Below are 21736 nucleotides of genomic sequence, written 5' to 3' on the forward strand. Positions count from 1 at the left end.
TGATGATTAATTAAGTTAGATTAGAGTTGTGTCAATGCGCAAATTGGTGAACTGAAACTAAACAATATGAATCTGTCTCATTTAGTGATCAGATCATTGACTATTTTTGAAACCAAAAAGTTTTATACTATATTGAGTGTATATGCCCTTGTACCACAAACTTTACAACGGGCACATATGTACAGAACAGAAAATTTTGTAGTACTTGTGATTTTTGTGGTACAGTCGATGGCATAAATATCTATACAGCCAAAGCGTCAATTATATTTCAAAAGTAGATATTTTTGACGTCTTGGTAACGAACTTAACAACTTTGACTGTACCCTATGGTGTGCACTGAGTAGGCAGCAGGATAGGCAGCGCTAGTGCTGGTGGCACGCTGCTGCGGCGCAAACTACCAACTGCCCACCCTGGAATTGACCCAATGCACGGCAACGACTGTACCTACGGGGGACTGATGGCGAATCGAACATCCATATCGGCTCGCATACTTATTGAAAGTCTGAATGTAATGTTTGCCAGAATGATCGTTTGTCATAACTCTTTTTTCTCTGAATCCAATGATTGTTCAGAATAGGCTAGACGACTAAAAAAACTGTTTAGTTCGTCAGTTAGATAATTAAAAAATATTGTGCGCGTATTTTTTCTTTTGTTTGACAAACAAAAAATTATGAGGATACAGTGCTTAGAAGTTTCGAATGAAGTCACTATATGGTACGATTTTTACCCAATAGTGACGTCACAAGCCCCCCCCCCCCCACTCCGGAAGTTTGATGAACTATACCTTTGTCGATTTTTAATAATTTGACAAACCAAAAAATACGTGTCCCATATTTTTCCATAATCTAACTGTCGGACTAAATATAATGATATATTTTTAACCCTGTCGTCATCCCTATTGTTATTTAATCAAACCTAACCTAACCTATACTTTTCTATAGGATGACCATTTAAAATACTCAGAAAAATTTAAGATTTCCGTGGGAAAAGAATTATGACAAACGATGATTCGGACAAAAATTACGGTATGACTAGCGAGGAGTATGCAAACTTTGGCGCTCCAGAATCGAACATAAGTTATACTAGAGACCTTTGTAACAGGTGTGGGCGTGGGGCGACAACGACCACGGGCAGCAAGGCAACGGCACGACCTGCGTGAACCGGCGGCCGGCGCTCGTGGCCGGCGTGGACGGCGTCCAGCGCGCCGCCGCCGGCTCCTCGCACTCGGCCGCGTGGTCGCTGCGGCCGGCGCGCGAGGCCGTCAACATACAGGAGCCCCTCGTGTTCCCCGTGCTGAGGGACCCGCTGGGCGCCACTGCGCTAGGTCAGTACAGGGCTCCGTAGTTAATATTGCATTAACGAAACCTGTAGCAAACACCTTGCATTTTTATACTTTTACTGTTTTGTTATAGTCCTTTTTTTGTGTATTGTTTCGTTTGGTTGTCAGTGGAGCGAAGAGTAAATTAATTTTACCTTTTCAATCATATTATTTTGCTTTTATTTTACAGTCCACCTTTTTCAAGTTTCAGAACCCCTTATGATTTCACCATGTCCGTCTCTCCGCTATTTAGGGTCGTCCCACATCTATTGACGCGGAATGGGCAATAGGCGATAGAAAAAAGCTTTATGTATACGCAATAAGAGCGAAAAAGACGTCGGCGCGTCATATTGTTGACTGAAGGTGCTTGGTATTTAAAAAATCACTATTTGAAGAAAAACACTTTTACTGGATCTTTTTTTAAAGCATGAGCGAATATATCGATCTTAACATCTTGGTAGCCCAAGATCGACTGGTCAAACTCAGTTTTGTTTTGAAATAAAAATTAAAATGTGAACATACATCATGGAGACAATTTATTCTTAGGCCTTTACTCCGAAGAGACGATGGTGGAGGAGCGGCAAGGGCCGCTACCGTCGCTGGCTGCCGCGGCGCTGGCGCTCGAACCGCCCGTGGCGGTGCAACACTCCCTGTCGCTCATACTTCTAGGATTTCATATCACTCAGGTTCATATCACGCACTTGTTTATCTCGGCGCTAACTATACCATCGTGACCCGTGATTGTTGAGCCACTCGCCACTATTCATAATTTAGCCGGGTTATACGTAATCATACGAGTGGAAGGAGAAAGGGGAGGCCTTCGCCCAGCAGTGGGACACTGTATAGGCTATTAAAAAAAAGAAGTAATCGTAGTATATATTATCATTAGTAAACCAGCATATCATTTGGCCAAATTACGGTTAGTACTTAGCAAGTGCCTTAACAATTGCGGTTCGCGACTGTTCCTACAATCGACTGAGTCCCGTCGCGTACTTAAGGTGTTAGAGTAAGTACATTTTTATTAAAAAAAAAACAAGATTTAACTTGCATTAGTTTAATACACATATTTGTACCTAATTTCTATTTAATCTGTATCCGAACAATATTATTAGATTGTACATCAGATACACACAAGAGCATAAAACGAGCCATTTTACCCGAGACCCAAGCCGGTACGGCGAGGGTGGATAGACACGTCGATGGAAAAATGGGTTAATGCTCGAGTTTTACACTCTGCTTTTCACTTCGATGGCGAGGAAATGAAATAGCAACAGTTGAAAGAATTGTTCACTTACTATGTACATTTTATTGTTCACTCATAACTATATAATTATATTATGATTGGTTTTTTGGAGTCTTTTTTGTATTTTTTATTTCAACTCCAAATTTGTTACTTTTACGGGTATCCCGTGATTTTATTGATCTATTTTGATTTATTTGGTTTATTTTTAGTTTTATCCTCTTGGGGTTCAAACTGATAATACTGTACATATTTTTAGCAATAAAACATATTATTATCTTTTGAAAAAGGAATAAAGTGTCATTTTCTCCGTATCATTCAAATTTACAAAAAATAAATCCAACTTTATCTATGAGACTTTAAGTTTTAAATTTCGATGTCATATTTTGTTGTATGGGTGGGTCGCAGGAGGTTATAAAAATTAAAAATTATTAAAAAATATATGTAGAAACAACTTTGTTTGTGGCTTTTTACACCTGAATGCCTTGGTCTTAGACGAGGATTTTATTTTATGCACTAGAGCATAAAAAGTCATTCTATGTCGCCTAGATCTAGCATAAATACGAACTTTACGATGAGAAGTGTTTTTTTTTATTTACTTATTTACGAACATTTCAAGTTTAATAAAAACTTTTTCAATGGTCGCTAATGTTTCATTAAACAATAATGGACTTATTTAATCACGTTATTTATATAACCCCCCCACACCACACCACCAGGCTCGCAGCCTTCTGGTGGAGTCTCTGAGGACTCACGAGGCGTGCGCGAGCGGCACGCCGGTTGGCTGCGCGGACGCAGAAGACGAAGATACGGACACAGACGCGCGCACAGGAGGTGGCGAGGCGCCCGCTGACCGCGCCACACTGCAGGTGAAAAAAAACCGGCCAAGAGCATTTTGGACACGCCCAAGATAGGGTTCCGTAGCCATTACCAAAAAATCAAGTAATATTTTTCCAAACAGTTTAGAGTTTAGTTTAGGGGGGGGGGGGGGACGCTCGATTTAAATAAAAATTTACACTTTATAAAATTTACAGTTCATTGATATTAGGGTTAATCAACTTTTTAGTGTAGCTTGTTGTCATAGTAACGTCTCCTGAGTTACTTATTAAAAGTATGACTTTATTTTGGGAGTTGTGACAGTTTATGGAAACTCCTTTATAGTAAATAAATAAAATAAATATCATGGGACACTTGACACCAATTGACCTAGTCTCAAACTAAGCAAAGCTTATACTATGGATACTAGGCAACGGATAAACATACTTATATAGATAAATACATATTAAGTAGTCAGGTTCTCTAACCACTTGGCCATGCGATCGTCAAACAAACTTGACAAGTGACGTTGACGTGACACGTAAGAGAGACATCAAAAAATGTTTAACTTTTTTTTTGCTAAATTTGTGTGAATTAAAAACGGATTAGTTATGCTTATGGACTTCCCCTTAAAGTTAACGGAAATCAAAAGTAACACGGTGTATATTATCGGTGCGCTAGGGATACTACTGATGCATAGGGCGTCTAAAATAATAGTGCACCGCTTGATATACAAATAAAAAGAGTTAATTTTGAAAGAGTTGTGTTTGAGTTGTAGACAAGATCCAAATTAAGTGTGAAATAAAATATTATAGCACATAATTAAAGCACAACCAATAAGAAAAGTCTAAATTTTTGGTCCGTCTGTCTGTTTCAGTAACCATCTAAAATGACCTACACTCCCACAGGATCATTTTGCTTAGGAGAGGGGCTGTGCTAACACTAGATATTCGACCCATGAGACAGTTGTCAAATTTCAGTGTTGCTACACTACGATTATTTCCAGTTTGACACTCGGGATGTCTCGGTTTAAATCGTAAAGGTAAATTACAAATAAATTACAACAAATTACTATATTTGTTTTGTTTTTTACTATCAAGCTTTTTGCCTTGTCTAATATACACAAAGCCGGATTAGACGTTGTCGCGGCCATGACCAAATCTTGATTTCAATCATTGTAGAATTGCCGAGTGTCAAAGTGGAGATAATCGTACAGTCACCAGCATTAATATCTGCCACAGCGGAGCGTGCAAAAATATCTGACACGTCTTTCCGGCCCTAGAAATAGAGCCGTATCAGATATTTATGCACGCTTGTTGTGTCAGATATTGGTGCTGGTGACTATACTCGTACTGTACTTACACGAGATAAACAATTGCACGTGATTTAAATAGTGCGCTCTGCTGCACTGGTCACGCTAACTCGTTTACTAAACGCTTTTTAACATAGAGCGGTGCCAGCAGCCCGCTGAGTGGTTCCGTATCGTCGCGCCATTCCGCGGTGATGTCGTCGAGTGCAGTCTCCGTCGCTGCCGCCACAATGACCGTGCAACAGGCTGATACGCCCAAGGTAACAACATGTGGTATTTTGGTATAGCCAACTAAGCAATGTGGGTTTCTTTGACAGATCAACCCCCCTGTTTCACCATCCATTGATTAAATTTATTTGACGGATAAATGTGATGCCATCTCTGTTTGTTTTGTTCGAATAGACCGAATAAAATTAATCAATAAGTGGTGAAACAGCCCCTAAATGGCGCTAGTACCGTGAGGTTCGTTTGACAACTTTGACAGTTGCGTCACGTTTGTGACTTGTTAAATACGAGTATCTAAATGAGCCAATCACAAGCAAGGCTGTTACGTCAAACGGACCTCACGCACGACACTAACGCCAACTAAATATTTCGCTAGTCAAGAAACCCTCGATGGTTGGTCACACCTTGGCCAGGACGCTTCGACGCGGCAGGCCATTTCTCTGTTCATTTTACGGTTGAAACGCTCAACCTGCGTTTGTTTCATGGCAACTTATTCTCCCTGCTCAGTCTGTAAGGAAATTCTTAACAATGGGAAATGGATAGAAATTTTGGAAACGTTGAAACTTTTCTTATCGATAGGAATAAGCTTTCTAATTAATAGAAAAAAAAAAAATTAAAGAGTTTTCTTTACCGCCAAATTGCGACAGTCCGGTCGGTTACGGGTTGTTCCATAGTCCAGAATAAAAAACATTAAAAAAGAATTTATGTGTCTTTGACTCGATTGTTTTGACAGGTGACGCTCTTTACCGGGCCGAATAATATTGACATGGAAATACCGTCCCTGTTTTTCATCTACACACTACTATGTCTGGTACAATTTTAGTTGTCTTAGGAATAAAACGTTGAGTTCTAGGAGTTTTTATTTATTTCAGTGCACATTTGAGAGTAGCACTTCACAAGGCTCGGCGTGAAAAAACATGCCAGCCTCGTATACCTATCCTATATATCTATACATATATACTCGGCCTGCAAGCCTTTCTTTCCCGGCCTCTGCAGTAATGTACTATTATATTCTTCTTATCATTAGTTCTGTATATCCAGCCGTGGTATATATTCACTACTTACCGTAAAACTTATATTTTACCGACTTTCACGTAACCGAAACGTTGCAGATGGCGCTCGACGATTTCACGATGCAACTAGGCGAGACGGATGCGCGGGCGCTCGTGGATTTGCTCAAGCTGGCGTCGGCGGGCCGCATACCGGACGCCAACAACGCTGTGAAAATCATTACTGATGTGTTAATGGGTGCGTAGCTTTAGGATACTCTGCTGGAGTAGCGGACTAAGGGAGCTAAGGTCCCCCCTCCACAAATCATCTAAACTCAACTTGTTATTTTTTTGATGCTAGGGGCTTTGTGCAAAGGCCCATGCCCTTCTTTGGATGTCTGATCTCCCCGATGTTTAAACCACGTTGTTTAGTTTACAAACCACTACAAGTGGAAATGTAATGTAGGTACTGCACCCGCCTCTTTGAACTCACATTGCTTTGTTACCTGCCTACATACAAACTAATCTTTGGGGAATGATTCTGTTTCTTATAGAAGCTCTCTTGCAAGACGCAAAACGCGTCTAGTGTGATAAAGCCTTTACCGGACCTATATCTTGCAGCCCTTTGCGCCCAAAAACCGGCGGTCGCGGACATGATAATAGAAGTATGCGTCTGCGAACTGGAAGAGGCGTGCGCCGGCCCGCAGAGGCAACTGCCGCGCTCCGTCACCGTCGAGAGTCCGCACCCGTACCCCGATGACACTGACATCTCCGGTAAGTTTTTTTTTATTGAAATAGGCTTGCCTTTGACACAATCACGTCTGATGGCAAGCGAAGATGTGGACTAAAGTCGCATTCACAGTTATCTGTCGTGTTGTGTCGTGACGCATCAGAACGGTATCGGTTTCATACATTTTATATGGTTGCGTTTGCATTTATCTGATGCACGGCTAGTGTTGTGTCGCTTTAAAGCTATAGCGAGAGAGAGAGACACAGAGAGTATCACAACACAACACGACAGATAAATAATGTGAATGCGGCTTAAGTTAACGCAAGGAGGGACGTGCAGCAGCAGGTCGTCGCGCGCGCAGCGGGCGCAGCTCGTGGGGCAGACATACCTACCTAGTTCTCGTTAATGCAGGTCATTCTAAATGGTTCTTGAACACATGATAGAGGATTTAATATATGGATATAGATAAAATATTGTATGCAACTGTACGTAATTAGGCCTTAAAACACGAGTGTGGGTTTATGAAACGAGGCGTAGACCCCTATTACGATACAGTTGCATAAAATACTATAACGATGAAACCTTAAGATTCAGTCAATTATCTTAATTCGTGTTAATTGGAATTAAAACGTTCCAAAATAAAAGTAGGTCAGTTATACGAGTAGAATCGAACCTCGCATTTAAAGCTTCACAGTCAGAAGGGCCCTGTATTAAACATGTCAATCCTACTATCCTACTAATATTACTAATGTGAAAGTTTGTGAGTATGTGTGTGTGTATGTATGTTTGTTACTCCTTCTCGCTAAAGCGGCTGGACGGATTTGGCTGAAATTTGGTATGTAGATAGCTGGAGATCTGGAATAACACATATTCCCACGGGATCGGTATAAAATGTCTTAATGTCAACCGCTGGGTTTAGAGTCATGAAATTTGTCACAGTTGACTTATTTGCAACGTCAATGCAACTGCCAGATCTAATGGATTACGCGTGCGAAGCCGCGGGTAAAATCTAGTAACTAATAAAATTTATTCACAGGCACAGTGAAGATCCCCGGCGCGCTCTCGCTCCGCGTGATATTCGAGCCGGGCTGCTCGACGGAGCGGCGCAACGACCCGCTGACTATAATGGACGCGGCCGGCCGGACGGTCGCCACGCGCTCCGGACGCGACCCGTCCGACTGGGAGGACGAGGTCTTGGTGAACGGTCAGTGGAAGCACGATGATCTGATCAAGGGCGCAGACACAGCTCCTCTCTGCTTCAGTAGACAAACTACTTAGACGTAGACTTAGACCATTTAATAGCACCTGGGACAAATATTAAAAAAACCGGCCAAGAGCGTGTCGGACACGCCCGAAATGGGGTTCCGTAGCCATTACGAAAAAATTAAGTAATATTTTTCTAAGGATTTCGTATTTTATACGGAATTTTCCAAGTTTAGGTATATTTTATACCTTAAGCTGCTATGTAAGAGTAAAACTACTAATAATTCTCAAGCAAACTTAGCCGTTATAGTTTTCCTTGAAAGTTTGATATACTTACTACCATCCTGAATTTTTTCAAATTTTTCCACCCACCGGTTTAGATTTTAGATGGCGGGACGACGCTCGATTTTAATGAAAATTTGCACTTTAAAAATGAATATTTGGCAATAAAAATCAATGAATCGAAAAATCGTCTTAGCAAACCCCTAATGGTTTTAAAATACCTATCCAACGATACCCTACACTAAAGGGTTGATTGAGAAAAAAAACACCCCCACATTACGTCTATGGGAGGTACCCTAAAAAAAAATTTTTTTGTTTTTTTTTTAATTGTACCATTTTGTCGGCATAGTTTACATATATATCCGTGCAAGATTACAGCTTTCTAGCATTGATAGTCCTGAGCAATTTTGGCTCCGGAATCCTACAAACGACAGGATACGTCAATGTTCTGCAATCTTTTTATCCGACTTCTGGCTATGTGATGACGACGCCTATAAGACTCAACGTGGCACTCGTGGCAGTCAACATACTTGTATTACTTGTAACATGTCATTTGTTTTTGTAGGTGACGAGTTAAGATGGCGATTCAAGAGCGATGGTTCCGTAAACGGGTGGGGGTGGAGGTTCACCGCACATCCTACAATACCAAAACTGGCATTATACGTAAGTGATGACTCTTCTAATTTTGTATTACCTGTTTTACCGCAATCTGAAAAACAGAGATGAAATAAAGGCTAACTGACAGGCGAAATATCGCTAGATGGCGTTAGTATCGTGAGGTTTTTTTGACGTTACGGTCTTGCTTGCAATTGGCTCATTTAATTATTTAACTTTAGACTGTACAGGACTGCCGGATTCTATTGAAATGGAGTTTATATTATTGGCCTTGGTTACAGGAAACCGGTTCAGACCGGTTCGTACTGTCGCGGCCGTCAGTGGAACTAGCGTGGCGGCTGTTAGATGGTCCACTGCTGGCCACTATTTCCAACGACCACCAGTTGGCGCCGCGACTGGCGCAAGCACTTGCCATCTGCGCACAGATGGTCACGCTGTGTAAGTAGCTCTAGACTGTACCATAGCGTATTAATTTGTAATAGTCGGTAGCACATTGTCTAACACAGAACAGCATACAATCGGCCGAGTCCCGGCCCGCACTTAAAATCGGATGGACTGAAGCATGCAAAGTATCGTCCCGGATGACGTGACCCCACATTGCCCCGCGTAGTTGCTATGTCTAGATGAGCGAGTTACCTCACTAGTTGTTATTGTGCATTTGATTGATAGATATTTTGACGGGTGTAAACAGATACGATTTTGACTTGATATATTTGCACACTTATTTTTTTTTAATTATTTATATAAACAAGTGTACAAGTGAGTGGAAAATTACGAGCCACTATTGAACTTAGGGTTATGTAATAGAGTCATCGCGTTTCAGTTAAATATGTCCCTCAGTGAGGGAACTTTCAGATATTAAGCTGAAAAGAACAGATACTACACTTTGATCTTAGCCAAAAGGCCGAGAAGCGATATTATTACAAGGCGAACGTGATCTGAATTTAAGAGTGGACCCATACAAGATCGTCTATTGTTTTCGTTCAAGCTAATAAGCATGATACTTGTCGGTGCTACGTGACACGAGATACGATGCGCTGTAGTGGTACAAATGTAATAATAAAGTATGTATCCGTGGGCAGGCGAAAAAACGGACAATGATTAAAACTTTTACGTTAGCGTCGAAACAAAGTTATGGATATCGCTCTCCATGCTGTATCGTTTCCGCGCAGAACTTCGTTTCGTGGTACGGGTCAGCGGTGCTGCTAGTTAAAGATAACAAACGTATTTCATTTATACGATTGATAATTTTGAAACCCCACCCAAAAAAGGTTGGTGGCGGCGGTGGAAACGTTGTCTGTTTTTGCGCCTGCCCTAAAAACGCAGTATAATAGTGTGCCGACGCAGGACAGCGGGTCGGGAGCGGGCCGGGTCGGGAGTACGGCGGGCAAATTAACGTGGCTGACCCCTTGCCGTTCTGTGTAAGTTTTGTGCTTAAGATGTACTCTATCGTTACGCTACTTACTCGTAGATTTTTATGCGGGATTTACACTCGCCTGGTGCCTCGCCTCGCGCCTCGTCTCGTATCTGCAGGGCTACTACGAAACTCGAAACTCGAAGTTCGTGTCGTGCGGTCCCTCTGACACATACTATTTAATACGAGAGCGAGAGGGACGGTACGATACGATCTTCGAGTTTCGTAGTAGCCCTGCTGTCTCGATAAATAAATAAAAAATAAATAAACCTCAGCCCGCGGCTCGCGTGATCGATGGTATTTGAGCTTACTGTTTACACTCGTGGCGAGTTCAGTTGTCTTTGAGCTTACAAACTGCGCATCACAAGTTTCAAACTCGAATGAAGCGAGAGCGCGAATGTAAACACCAAGCTCTCGTTCTTCGCGAGGTCCTTTGACTCGTGCCCAAAAACCGCCCCGGACGCAAGCGCTGCGAGGGGCAAGGCGAGGCGCGCGCGTCTGTTCACACTCTCACCTCGTACTTCGCCTCGCGCCTCATCTCCCGACTCGTACGCGAGTGTGAATGCGGCATTAGGGTATTAACAAAATCGTTTGTCCCGGCAGCGTGGCGCGCGCGCGTGTGGTGCGTGCGGCGCCTCCGCGGCGTGATATGCGCGAGCAGCGAGCCCGCCGGCGCGACGCCTCCCGCGCTCAAAACGCTGCCCCAGCTGCTTTACGACCAGTACGACTTCGAGGAGACGGCCGTGAGGCTCGGCGCTCATCTACTGCACACTCAGTACTTCAAAGTACGGTTCAAAACAAAATTAGTCCCTGAAAGCTGTGTACTTGGCATACAAGTAGTTTCCATCATGTTCACCTCTATTGCTATTGGTGCTACTGTGCGCTTTAAGCGTTCTTTTTTGCCCTGTACTATACGGCTAAAGTTACAAAATATATTTAATATTAAGGCAAATAAAGTCGTGGCCTTATCGATACCTACTTTGTAGTTGACTCATCATCATAAGACGTTCACTATTGGACATAGACCTCCATTTGAACCTTGAGTTCTGATCCTGGCAGCCTAGCAGTTTATCCCATGCCAGCTCAAGAAAAAGACCATGGTACTGGGGAACTGCAGTCCAAGCTCACAATTGGACGTAGTTACGCAAACAGGAACCAACTAAAATGCACTCTATCGAGTTAATAGAAGGTGCATTTTATTAACTTGTTGCATACTTATCTAAACTTTGGGGGGAGGTGTAGGTTGGTTCCTGTTTGCATAACTACGTCCAATTTAAGAGGAGGTCCGTGCCCAGCATAAGGTCGTGTATAGGCCTGAGATGGAGTGAAATGGAAAGTGAAGCAGAGTGAACTCACCACTGAATTTTACCCAGGAACTCGCATGGCTGGCCTGCGGGCTTCGCGTAGACGCTCGAGTCTGTCACGGGCCGGACGCGGCGCGGTGGGCGTGGTTCAAACGCTACTGCCTCTGCATCCGCACAGCAGACGCTCTCATCCGACGCACCCCCCTCCCTATACCGTTCCTCGCGGAAGTGAGGAAGAGACTCGCTGACCTGGGGGTCTATAACCCTGAGGAGGGGAGCATAGATCACTACTACCCGTGGGAGGACGAAGTCAAGTACTCTACGATAAGGAATGAGCAGATCATGCATTGGGCGAACAAGTTAGTATTTGTAATATACTGATAAACTAATATATTATGTATGAAAGGTCTAGGTTGATGGCACCAGTCATGGACAAGAATGAATAATGGATTTTTTATGGCGTTAACCCTAATTTTAAGAAACGGACCCTACTTTTTTTTTAAACTGGTAGGTAAAGTTCATGAATGGTAAGCTATGTTGTCCATTACTGGGTACTACTGTGCTCAATAAGTACATGATTGGTGCCATCACCCTAATATAAAGTAGCTTTATTTTTCTCATCAGTAGCCATTTGGTTGTTAGTTGAAATGCAGAGATGGATATAAAAAAAACCTTGGTGTTCCCTACTGTTATTTACCTTATATCCATGGAGCGCACGCTGTATGTCTGAAATTATCATAAAGTATATCGCTAAGTACGGTTGCGTATGGTTCTCACACACCATGATCCCCCCAGAAAGGTGAACGACCCAACGGACTCGTCGCCGCGGCCGAGTGTGACGGCACAGAAGCCGGAGGCGGGGGGCTCCACGCCGACTTACTACCCCTGGGAGGACCACACCAAGTTTACGAGGCAACATGACGAACAACTGCTGCATTGGGTCAACAAGTAAGTGCAGACAGACTCGAAAGTATCACGCACTTCAGTTCCTTATCACTTTTATATAAATATCATGGGATAATTGACCACCAACGGACTTAGTTTCAAACTAAGCAAAGCTTGTATATCGAACCGAACGGACTTTGCATGCAACCTAATAGTAATACTCGTTTATTAATAACTGAAGACGTTACTTCCAGGCGTCCCGAAGACTGGAACGGTTGGTGGGTCGGCAACCCCCGCGGCTGCGTCGTCTACGGCTGGGGGCACAACCACCGCGGCCAGTTGGGGGGAGTCGACGGCGCCAAAGTGCGCGGCCCGAGCGCATGCCATAACCTCGCCTTGCTCAATCCGGTGCAGTTGGTCGGCGGGGAACAGACTCTATTTGCAGTCACGCCCGACGGGAAAGTGTACGCTACAGGTGAGAACAGTGAAGAGCTAAAGGTGCGGCCACATGCAGTCACGTGACATATAGAGATAAAGCTAAAATGTTGAGCTTTATCGCTGGAAAAAAAATCCTCTGCAATTTCGGAAAAAACACTGTTATTTTTTGTCATGAATTCCAATTTATTTGATTTGTACCACTGACACGACTGCCACTAAAGGAGGTTAAGAAATTAGCCTTCAAGACCAAGATCATTCCTGCAAGCAGCCATCTTGACGCTGCTGTTCGACACGGCGACTTGACGCTGCTTTTTTGGGTCGCGTGAAATTCAAAATAGGGTCACGTAACCAGATTTATCGCTGGAAACGAGCGTCGAGCGACTTGCATGTGGCCGCACCTTAAAGCAAGCTAAATGGGTATTCCTCATGTGGCATAACACGTATCGCATAAACTTTTTAAAACTTGTTTCCTCAGGATACGGCGCAGGTGGACGGTTAGGCATCGGTGGCATCGACTCGGTATCACAGCCCACCCTGCTGTCGTCTATCCAGCATGTCTTCATAACCAAGGTAAATGTGATATAAAGATTCCTTTTAAACTAGCAAGTGGTTTTATAAGACATACACTGGAAATAAAATTAATGACAAAAAAAAACAATATTTTCATTTTTTTATGGTCGTCATGTAACGTCTTATGTCGCGTATTCTCTGTCTAATTGACAAATTAGCACTTCCATATCGTTTTATTGTTTTAAAGATATTTAAAGAAAATGTTCCACAACTGGTTAATGAAGCAAAAAAGATATACATATTTGCAGAATTAAAAAAAGCCCTTCCCTATTAATTTTTGATATAAAGTGGTGTAAAATTGTATCGCGGCAGTAAGCCTACCGTAAGCTAACCTTTTTTATTGGAGGTTAGAAAAACCGTATAAAAATCACTGACAACCAGAGCCCTTGTTTGTAATGGTGAGTCTGTCAAAATATCTTGGCTTGAATATTAATTTGTAAATGCAACGGCTGGATTTCAGCCTTTTGCGTATCGGAACTAGGGAGCCCTGCAGCTGATGTTTTCTTTTCAGGTGGCCTGCAACTCAGGCGGCAAGCATTGCTTGGCGCTCTCCTCCGACGGTGACGTTTACAGCTGGGGCGAGGGCGACGACGGCAAGCTCGGCCACGGGAATAGAGTGTGAGAGTTATTTTAATTACAATTGTTGTCTGTCGCATGCAGCGATGCGTCCAAGTTACAACTCATTGGGTTCCGTGGGATAGCGATCGAAACAGGGGCTGACCGTGGAGGGGATGGCGGGATGTTTTGGACTCCCTAGGAGCATGCTCTCGATAGGGACGAGTGGCAGAAGAAGGGAAAATCTTTGCCCAGCAGTGAAACAAATAAGTGGAACAAAATAAAAATTTCTGAATTCTTTCGTTTGTTACCGTGTACAAAGAGATATCTATAATTATATGTATTCGCTACGTATAACTCTAGAAACCACGACCGATAACTCTAGACTAGAAACATGAAATTTTTCACGCAAATATAATTTTGAAATTTAATAGATCCATGCAAGCGAAGCGACGGTTAAAAGTTTATAAGATACTTAATAATGTTTTTTTAGTGTATTGTTAAATTTTGATAATGTAATTGCATACTGTGCCCTACTATGATAGAGTTATTTTACGATGGTTCCTGTGATAGACGTAAACCTTGTCTAAAAATTATTATCGACTTTTTTGAAATCACTCTATTAGAGCTATCACTGCAAGTCACATGGATCATCGTAAAATGACTTTATCGTAGATTAAAACAAATGAGAATGGATCGTCTGTAACTTAACAGGAGCTACGACCGGCCCCGCCTGATCCCATCCCTTTCCGGCATGGAGGTGGTGCAGATAGCGTGCGGCGGCGCCCACTCGGCTTGCCTCACCGCCCGCGGTCGCATCTACACATGGGGCAAGGGCCGCTACGGCCGCCTGGGGCACGGCGACTCCGAGGACCAACTCGTACCCAAGATGGTCAGTAGCCTTCGTTACAAAACTACCGTGATACTGATAAAACTTACGTATAAAATTAAAAAGAGCTCAGCCAGAAAACATTTTTGTGTACTCTTAGGCCACGGGGCGGAATGGGCCCCAAACGCACTGAAGATAAAATGGGTTTGGGGTCGGTTAAACCTCTCAATGCGACAGGGAGATAAACGCAGAAATCTTACTCGCAGCGGATATAATAATATAGCACTGGGGAAATTAATAAATGGCCTAGACCAGTCATTAACTCGATGCCCACGGAATCGCCTTATTTTTTACGTGACCGAGTGATGCCAAATATTATTATAGCTAAATGTCTAAGTTATGCTGACCTGCAATTATAAATTTTTAGTTTTTTTTTAATACACCACGATCCTGTTTCATTAAAGAATAAAATCTAATAATTATCTTTGAACGACTTTCGCAGGTGGAATATCTAGCTTCGCACCGCGTAATCGACGTGGCGTGTGGCTCGGGCGACGCGCAAACGCTCTGCATCACCGACGACGACAACGTCTGGTCGTGGGGCGACGGTGACTACGGGAAACTAGGTACGGTCATCAACCGAAACGTAAAGGGAGAAAAAGTAGAGCGTATCACTCGGCAGCAAAATATTTTTCCTCACGAGGCTTTGAATCCCTCGCTACGTTTACGATTCTCTTTTAGAATCACTCTGCATTCATAATAGCGCCCTCGCCATTAAAATATAATTTTACTCCCATGTGATACAATCTACTGTTGTGCAATTCACCCATGCCGCGTGGTGTTTGAGGTTATTAATACGATTCCTACGCTAAAATACTAATTTTATTATTTATATAGTACACTTTGGCAACAGGTCGAGGCGGATCCGAGGGCTGCAAGCAGCCAATGAAGATCGAGTGCCTGAAAGGGCTCAGGGTCATAAAGGTGGAGTGCGGTTCTCAGTTCTCCGTAGCCCTGTGCCAGTGTGGCAGCGTTTACACTTGGTAAGTGTTCAAACTAAGTTCAAATCTTAGCATTAGAAACAAGCAAACATAACCCTCCTTCGGGCAGTCGGGGGTAAAAAAAGCATTAGAAGTGAAAAATATGTTTATTGCTTAGGGGAAAAGGCGACTATCACAGATTGGGCCACGGCAGTTACGAGCACGTCCGTAGGCCGATGCGGGTCACAGGAATGCAAGGAAAGATGATCGTTTCCATTGCCACAGGTAAATCAAAAATTTAATGTTTATGAATCTAGTTTACAACTTTGCTCACCCGCGATCTTACAACAGCTACGTTTATGCAACAAACGTGAGTTCGTGCAGTTCCTCCGCATCCACACTGTAAGAACACACAAATCACACAAACCCAACTATCACTATCACCACACTACACTGATGCCTTTTGTTCACCATCTTGTCAGATGATCTAGACGTGTGGTGGTGTTGACGTCAAGTAATAGTTAATTCATAGGGACCTCTGTAGAATAACGCCTGATTTAATAAATTATTTAAAAGTCAAACATGTAAGCTTCATGTGGTATGTCTTTAACTTTATCCCGTTCCGTGTAGGGAGTCTCCACTGCGTGGCGTGCACGGACACCGGGGAAGTGTACACTTGGGGTGACAACGACGAGGGGCAGCTGGGGGACGGGACCACTCTGGCGGCGCAACGGCCAAGGTTGCTGACCGCCTTGCAAGTTAGTTAACTCGTTCTTACTATATATAAATGCGGAAGTTTGTGTTTGAGTATGTGTGTTGGTGTGAGTATTTTTGTAACAGCTTTATGTTAAAACCAATGGTAGTGGCATGTGCTGTCATGTTTCGTTACGTAGGAGACATTGATGGTTTTTAAGATAAATATGGTCCTAAAGCTGCGTTTCCACCAATAACCTCCTGGGGTTCAAAGTGATAATACTAGTACATATTATTAGCAATAGAATTTATATCTTTTGAAAAAGGAATAAAGTTCTCTGTATCATTAAAATTATCAAAAAAATAAATTCAACTTCATCTATGAGACATTAAGATTAAATTTTCGATGTCAATTTTTGTTGTATGGTGGGCCGCAGGAGGATAATGTGCGAGGAATGTGTTTTTCATTAACCAATTGAAACGCTTCATTTACCTCGCCTTCGAATAAAAAAACAAGAGAGAAAGAAAGAGTGAGACATTTAATTTTGACATAAATATACAACAACCTTTTAGTTAGTTATAAAGGTTTGAAAGCAAGGTTTGTAAGACAAAGCAAAACAGAGAAAAGCATTTTAGAAAGAGGAAAAAATTAAAAAGTTTACAATTTACATCTTTAAATAAATCACTTTTAACATGATTAATGCTTCTCTTCGCTAAACAATGTCTGTATATTTAAATTGACATAATAATATATAGGTTATGGCAAATTCTAAAATAGTACAGTCGAGCGTGCAGAAATATCTGAAATGTCCTCCCGGTCTTGGAAATAGAGGCGTATGCACGCTTTGTTGGGTGACTGTACAAGTAAGAAAAGCCTGAGTCCATTCAATTAAAAAAAAGTTACAGGGATGTATACCTACCTAGTGCCATCCACGAAGACGCATGATTTTGTCAAAATTAGACATTAATGACATTGTAATAAGAACCACTATACGTGTCATCGTAAATTACTACCTATAAGGGCCTACGCTAGCTGACGTGGTTTGTACGGAGCGGGTGGACGCCTGTTGAAAAATGGTATGAGCAGCGCTAACAACACGATTTTACCTACCCGCGATAACTAGCGTAGGCCCTAAGAGCTTGTTCACACTAGCGCTTTTGCCAGCGGTTTCCCGGCGGAGCGAGAACGCGGCGTACACACGTCGAGCACGCGGCGAGCACGCTGCTATATCATCGATTATTTGCCGCCGCGGTGACGCCGCATGAACGCTAACATTAGTGACCGTACGAGCTTGATTGCCGCGTCCACGCTACGGTACCGCGGCGGCATGCAGGCGGCGAATAATCGCAGAGATATCGCCGAGAAACCGCCGGATAAAACGTTGTGTGCACAAGCTCTAACAGTATTGTCACTCGTAGGGCAAGCGCGTGACCCGCGTGGCGTGCGGCAGCGCGCACACGGTGGCGCTGTGCGTGGAGGCGCCGCGCGCGCCGCGCCCGCCGCCGCCGCCGCCGCTCGAGTGCCATCTGCTGCGCGATATGCCACCGCAGCTCGTCTGCAACCGCCTGGTGAGAGCGACAAACCAGACATGGGATATAGTATCTGAATGGGTTCTTGATACACCCAATACAACCCTTAGTGATATATGCTTGATAATGCTGCTGTGATGTTGATTGATATTTATGTTTCTTGATACTGATTTGGTGCGGTTATAGTTGATTTATATTAATACTGATATGATGATACACTGATAGACCGATCGGTTTGATTAATAAGTTTATTGATAAACACAAGTATACTACACGCTTGCTATGTTAGAAGTGGCTCAAGTACAAGTAAAATGCAATCATATTAAAATAAGTAAGTAGTGGAAGTGCTGCGTCGACATTGTACGTTGTAAAGACCGTACAGTATCGCTTCGTCTAAAAAGCAGCTGGTCTAAGTACTAAGTGGTCTAAGTAGCAACTGATCTGAGTAGCAAGTGGTCCAATGAGCAACTGCTTCTATCTAACCTGTTTGTGTCGGATACTTGAAGAAATATAGGTTAGGTTAGGTCAAAGTTGCGTCAAGGCGCGAAGTGCCTCAGCCACGCGGAATAAAAGCGGAAAGCGGAGCTCCGTTGACTTTGAGTCAAAAAATATTAGACCACTTGCTGCTTGGATCAATTGCTATTTAATATGCTACTTAGACCAACTGCTTTTTAGACAAAATGATACTAACCCGACATGTGAGCCGGTAGGATTATTTTCAGCAGTATGCATTGCATTTCGCATCTGCATAATGTTGAGGTGCATGTATAGGTTTAATTCTGTATCTTAGTCTTGTTCTATGTATTTTATTTTACGCTAGGGGGGTGCATTCCTTTGCATCCCCATTCCGGCGCCCACCAGAACATTTGGGAATATATAGAGTACATTGTGCTTTCGGTTGCCAGATCAGAGGTTACAAAAACCTTCTCATATGGCTAATATTGAACTATTTTTTATTTTATTAAAATTTAGTTACGCAAACGAGCGTACAGTCGAAGAAAATGAATCACAAACCAGACTGAAATCTTTTCATGGTTTCGCTATGATTCTTTTGGCAGATTTGTGGGATGTCAATATGACATGAGTATAGCACAAAGGTTCCACCCTGGCACGTAATTCAGTTTCTTCGACCGTTCTTTCTGTCAATACGCAACCGACTTTCTTCGCACTGACAATCCTTTTTGTCTTTTGCCTACAATTCCCTAGGTTTCTCACACTTCTGCTGGTTTAGAGATCCTAAACACAAGTGAATTTACAGCTAGATTTTGCATTTACAGGTACTACTGCATCAGTTTTCGGAACTGGTATGCCCTAATCTTACAATGCTCATCCTAGAGGGCAACCTTGACCAATTGAGAAGCTTGATGTTCTATTCAGTTAAAGAAGCTGCGTTCAGAAAGGTAATTGAATAAATTATTTATTGGATCTACTTTATTAATAAATGCTCTGTGCAGCCAGCCATCCCGATCGTTGTCATTTCACGTTTATTGCGCGGACAGAAAGCTTTTATTTAATTATATAATTAAAAGTAAATATAATTTCTTAAAATTTCTGTTACGAGATTGAGTCAGAGACCCGTCGATAGTTACTTTCAAACAGTTTCCTTACGATTGTGTTGTCAATTCCCTTATTCTACTCTACTCTACCTACTGTAATAGTTCATAGCCTTTATGCATTTCAAGGTTTCTTGCTGTTACCGTTACAATTTCATTAACGACTGCGTATACCGTCATCTGAATAGCGAAAAGAAAACTTATGAACACGGCGTAGACTAGCGCATTTTGTGAATCGTCGTTCAAGACTCAAAAAATATTCAAATAGCTTGTACAAAGGTGACTGAAACTCATTTGAAGCGCGCCGTCTGCGGTAAAAAAAAAGCCGTTTTCGCACCTCGAGAGGAAAACTGAACAGAAAAACTGACGAGGGAGCAAAGTGCAACTTTTCTGTTCAAGGCTTTTCTAAGTGTTTTATTGCAAATGCTATTTTTGAAGTTGATAATTGTAAAGCTACGCCATTTTCTTATGCTGGTTGTTCTTTAATAATATTTAGATCTTTTTTTTCAAGTTCTTTAATGCTCGGTGTGAAAAGTTGTATGAGCCACTTGGGAGCAAAATTATTTTCATCTTGGGCGTTAACACTTGAATCCCTCATTACGCTCAGGATTCTACTTTAGAATCCCTCGCTACGCTCAGGATTCTATTGTAGAATCCTTCGCTACATTCTGGATTCAATGTACGCCCTCGCCGTAAATACACCATTTTGCTCTCTTGTGACACAAATAACTATTGCGTAAGCCCTTTCGTCTTAGACAAGAAATGTTACATGGCTTTCCAGGCTGTGATGGCGACGATGGTCCGCGAGCGGCAGCACGGGCCGGTGGTGGAGCTGTCGCGCGTGGCGGCGCGGCGCGCGCGGCGCGGCGGCGCGGGGCTGGCGGGCCCGGCCGGCATGCGCTCCGTGTTCGGGCAGATGGTGGCGCGGCTGCCGGCGCTCACGCAGGACGCGCTCGCGCTGCCGCACCGCGTCTGGAAGGTCAAGTTTGTGGGTGAGTGACGTACATTAAAGCAGTGCCGGTTTTACCACTTAACATTTTGTGAATTTTCTAGAAGGTATAGGCTTCAGGGGCACCTTTAAGTCCGGCGCCCTGGGCGGTCGCCCCACCGCGCCCTACCGTAACGCCGCTACTGCATTAAAGTGTCATTTTTATTGCACTGTCCCATGGAATAATAAATATCAGGAGAAACTTGACACCAAATTGACCTAGTCCCAAAGTAAGCGAAGGTTGCGTTATGGGTACCAGACAACGGATAAACATACTTAACCTCTCGTATGCATAAACTAAAATAAATACTACATTCAAGTCTCACCTGTCTTAATTAAAACGTCTGCTAATTTAAAAAAAAGATCTTAAATTTGGCACGGATTCGCTTTCTAAGCATACCAGGGGTTAAACAGATACGCTCAAATTAATCATTTTAACTGCCCGATCAAATAGTTTACATGTGCGAAGCTGCGGGTGAACTCTAGTTTAAATAAAATATAAAAAGACAGCCGTAAAGGCATGGATCTCTTAGGGCATGGAGGTCTTGAGCATACCAGGGGTTATTTATTTATTTATTTGTCAACAAAAAAAAATACAGCATTAGGTACAGTTAAACACCAATGCGCTGTACAATTCAAATTACAAAACAAAAAGACATATAAAATACACAAAAATTACATACGAGAAAAAATAAACTAATTAGGGATTTTTGAAAGTCGTCTTCGTCGCTACCCTAAAACGACGGAACACCACACCCTCCGGCCAGAAGTCGAGGCATAGGAACATCTGCTGGTCTAAATGAGCTGAAATTGTTAGCCCTTTGAGACTCGAGCGGGAGGATGGACAGGTCTAGATTGGCTCCCTGTAAACGGCCCTTTACCGCCTCGCGGACGTACTCGAACACCTTCTCCGGCGTCGTCTTCTTGTCCAACCGAGACAGGTACATGTCCACCATCGGTACTGCAGCTTGGTTAATACACTCACCGTTCCCAGGTGAGAGCGTGGACGACTGCGGCGGCGGCTACAGCGAGAGCATTGCCGAGATGTGCGAGGAGCTCCAGAACGGGTCGCTGCCGCTGTTGATGGCCACGCCCAACGGCCGCGGCGACGCCGGCGCATCCCGGGACGCCTTCCTGCTCAACCCCACCGCCAACACGCCGCTGCACCTCAACTGCTTCCGCTTCCTTGGTCAGTGTAACATGATATTTCACTAGTTGAGAAAACAAGAGAACTTTTCCGACAAAATACGGTGGCAAAACATTATTAGGG

At 43.1% G+C, this 21736-nt stretch overlaps 1 protein-coding gene and 1 non-coding gene across 2 annotated transcripts in view; one reads left to right on the forward strand and one right to left on the reverse strand.

Moving 5' to 3' along the window:
- LOC141445504 (probable E3 ubiquitin-protein ligase HERC2) overlaps positions 1-21736 on the forward strand; it is a 124209-nt gene that overhangs the window by 81468 nt on the left and 21005 nt on the right. Inside the window, 24 exon segments of the mRNA XM_074111345.1 lie at positions 1102-1324; positions 1865-2004; positions 3278-3427; positions 4824-4943; positions 6021-6156; positions 6519-6671; positions 7664-7831; positions 8678-8775; positions 9009-9165; positions 10745-10926; positions 11515-11804; positions 12241-12393; positions 12585-12805; positions 13244-13338; positions 13850-13956; positions 14608-14785; positions 15225-15348; positions 15636-15765; positions 15881-15987; positions 16333-16460; positions 17815-17964; positions 19203-19325; positions 20260-20470; positions 21461-21655. Coding sequence (XP_073967446.1) covers positions 1102-1324; positions 1865-2004; positions 3278-3427; positions 4824-4943; positions 6021-6156; positions 6519-6671; positions 7664-7831; positions 8678-8775; positions 9009-9165; positions 10745-10926; positions 11515-11804; positions 12241-12393; positions 12585-12805; positions 13244-13338; positions 13850-13956; positions 14608-14785; positions 15225-15348; positions 15636-15765; positions 15881-15987; positions 16333-16460; positions 17815-17964; positions 19203-19325; positions 20260-20470; positions 21461-21655 — 3739 coding nt within the window.
- Positions 9531-9643, reverse strand: LOC141441255 (U2 spliceosomal RNA). The gene has a single exon (XR_012452782.1). It is a non-coding gene; the product is annotated as a U2 spliceosomal RNA (small nuclear RNA).

Source organism: Choristoneura fumiferana, chromosome Z (genome assembly GCF_025370935.1).
Source record: "Choristoneura fumiferana chromosome Z, NRCan_CFum_1, whole genome shotgun sequence".
NCBI lineage: Eukaryota > Metazoa > Arthropoda > Insecta > Lepidoptera > Tortricidae > Choristoneura > Choristoneura fumiferana.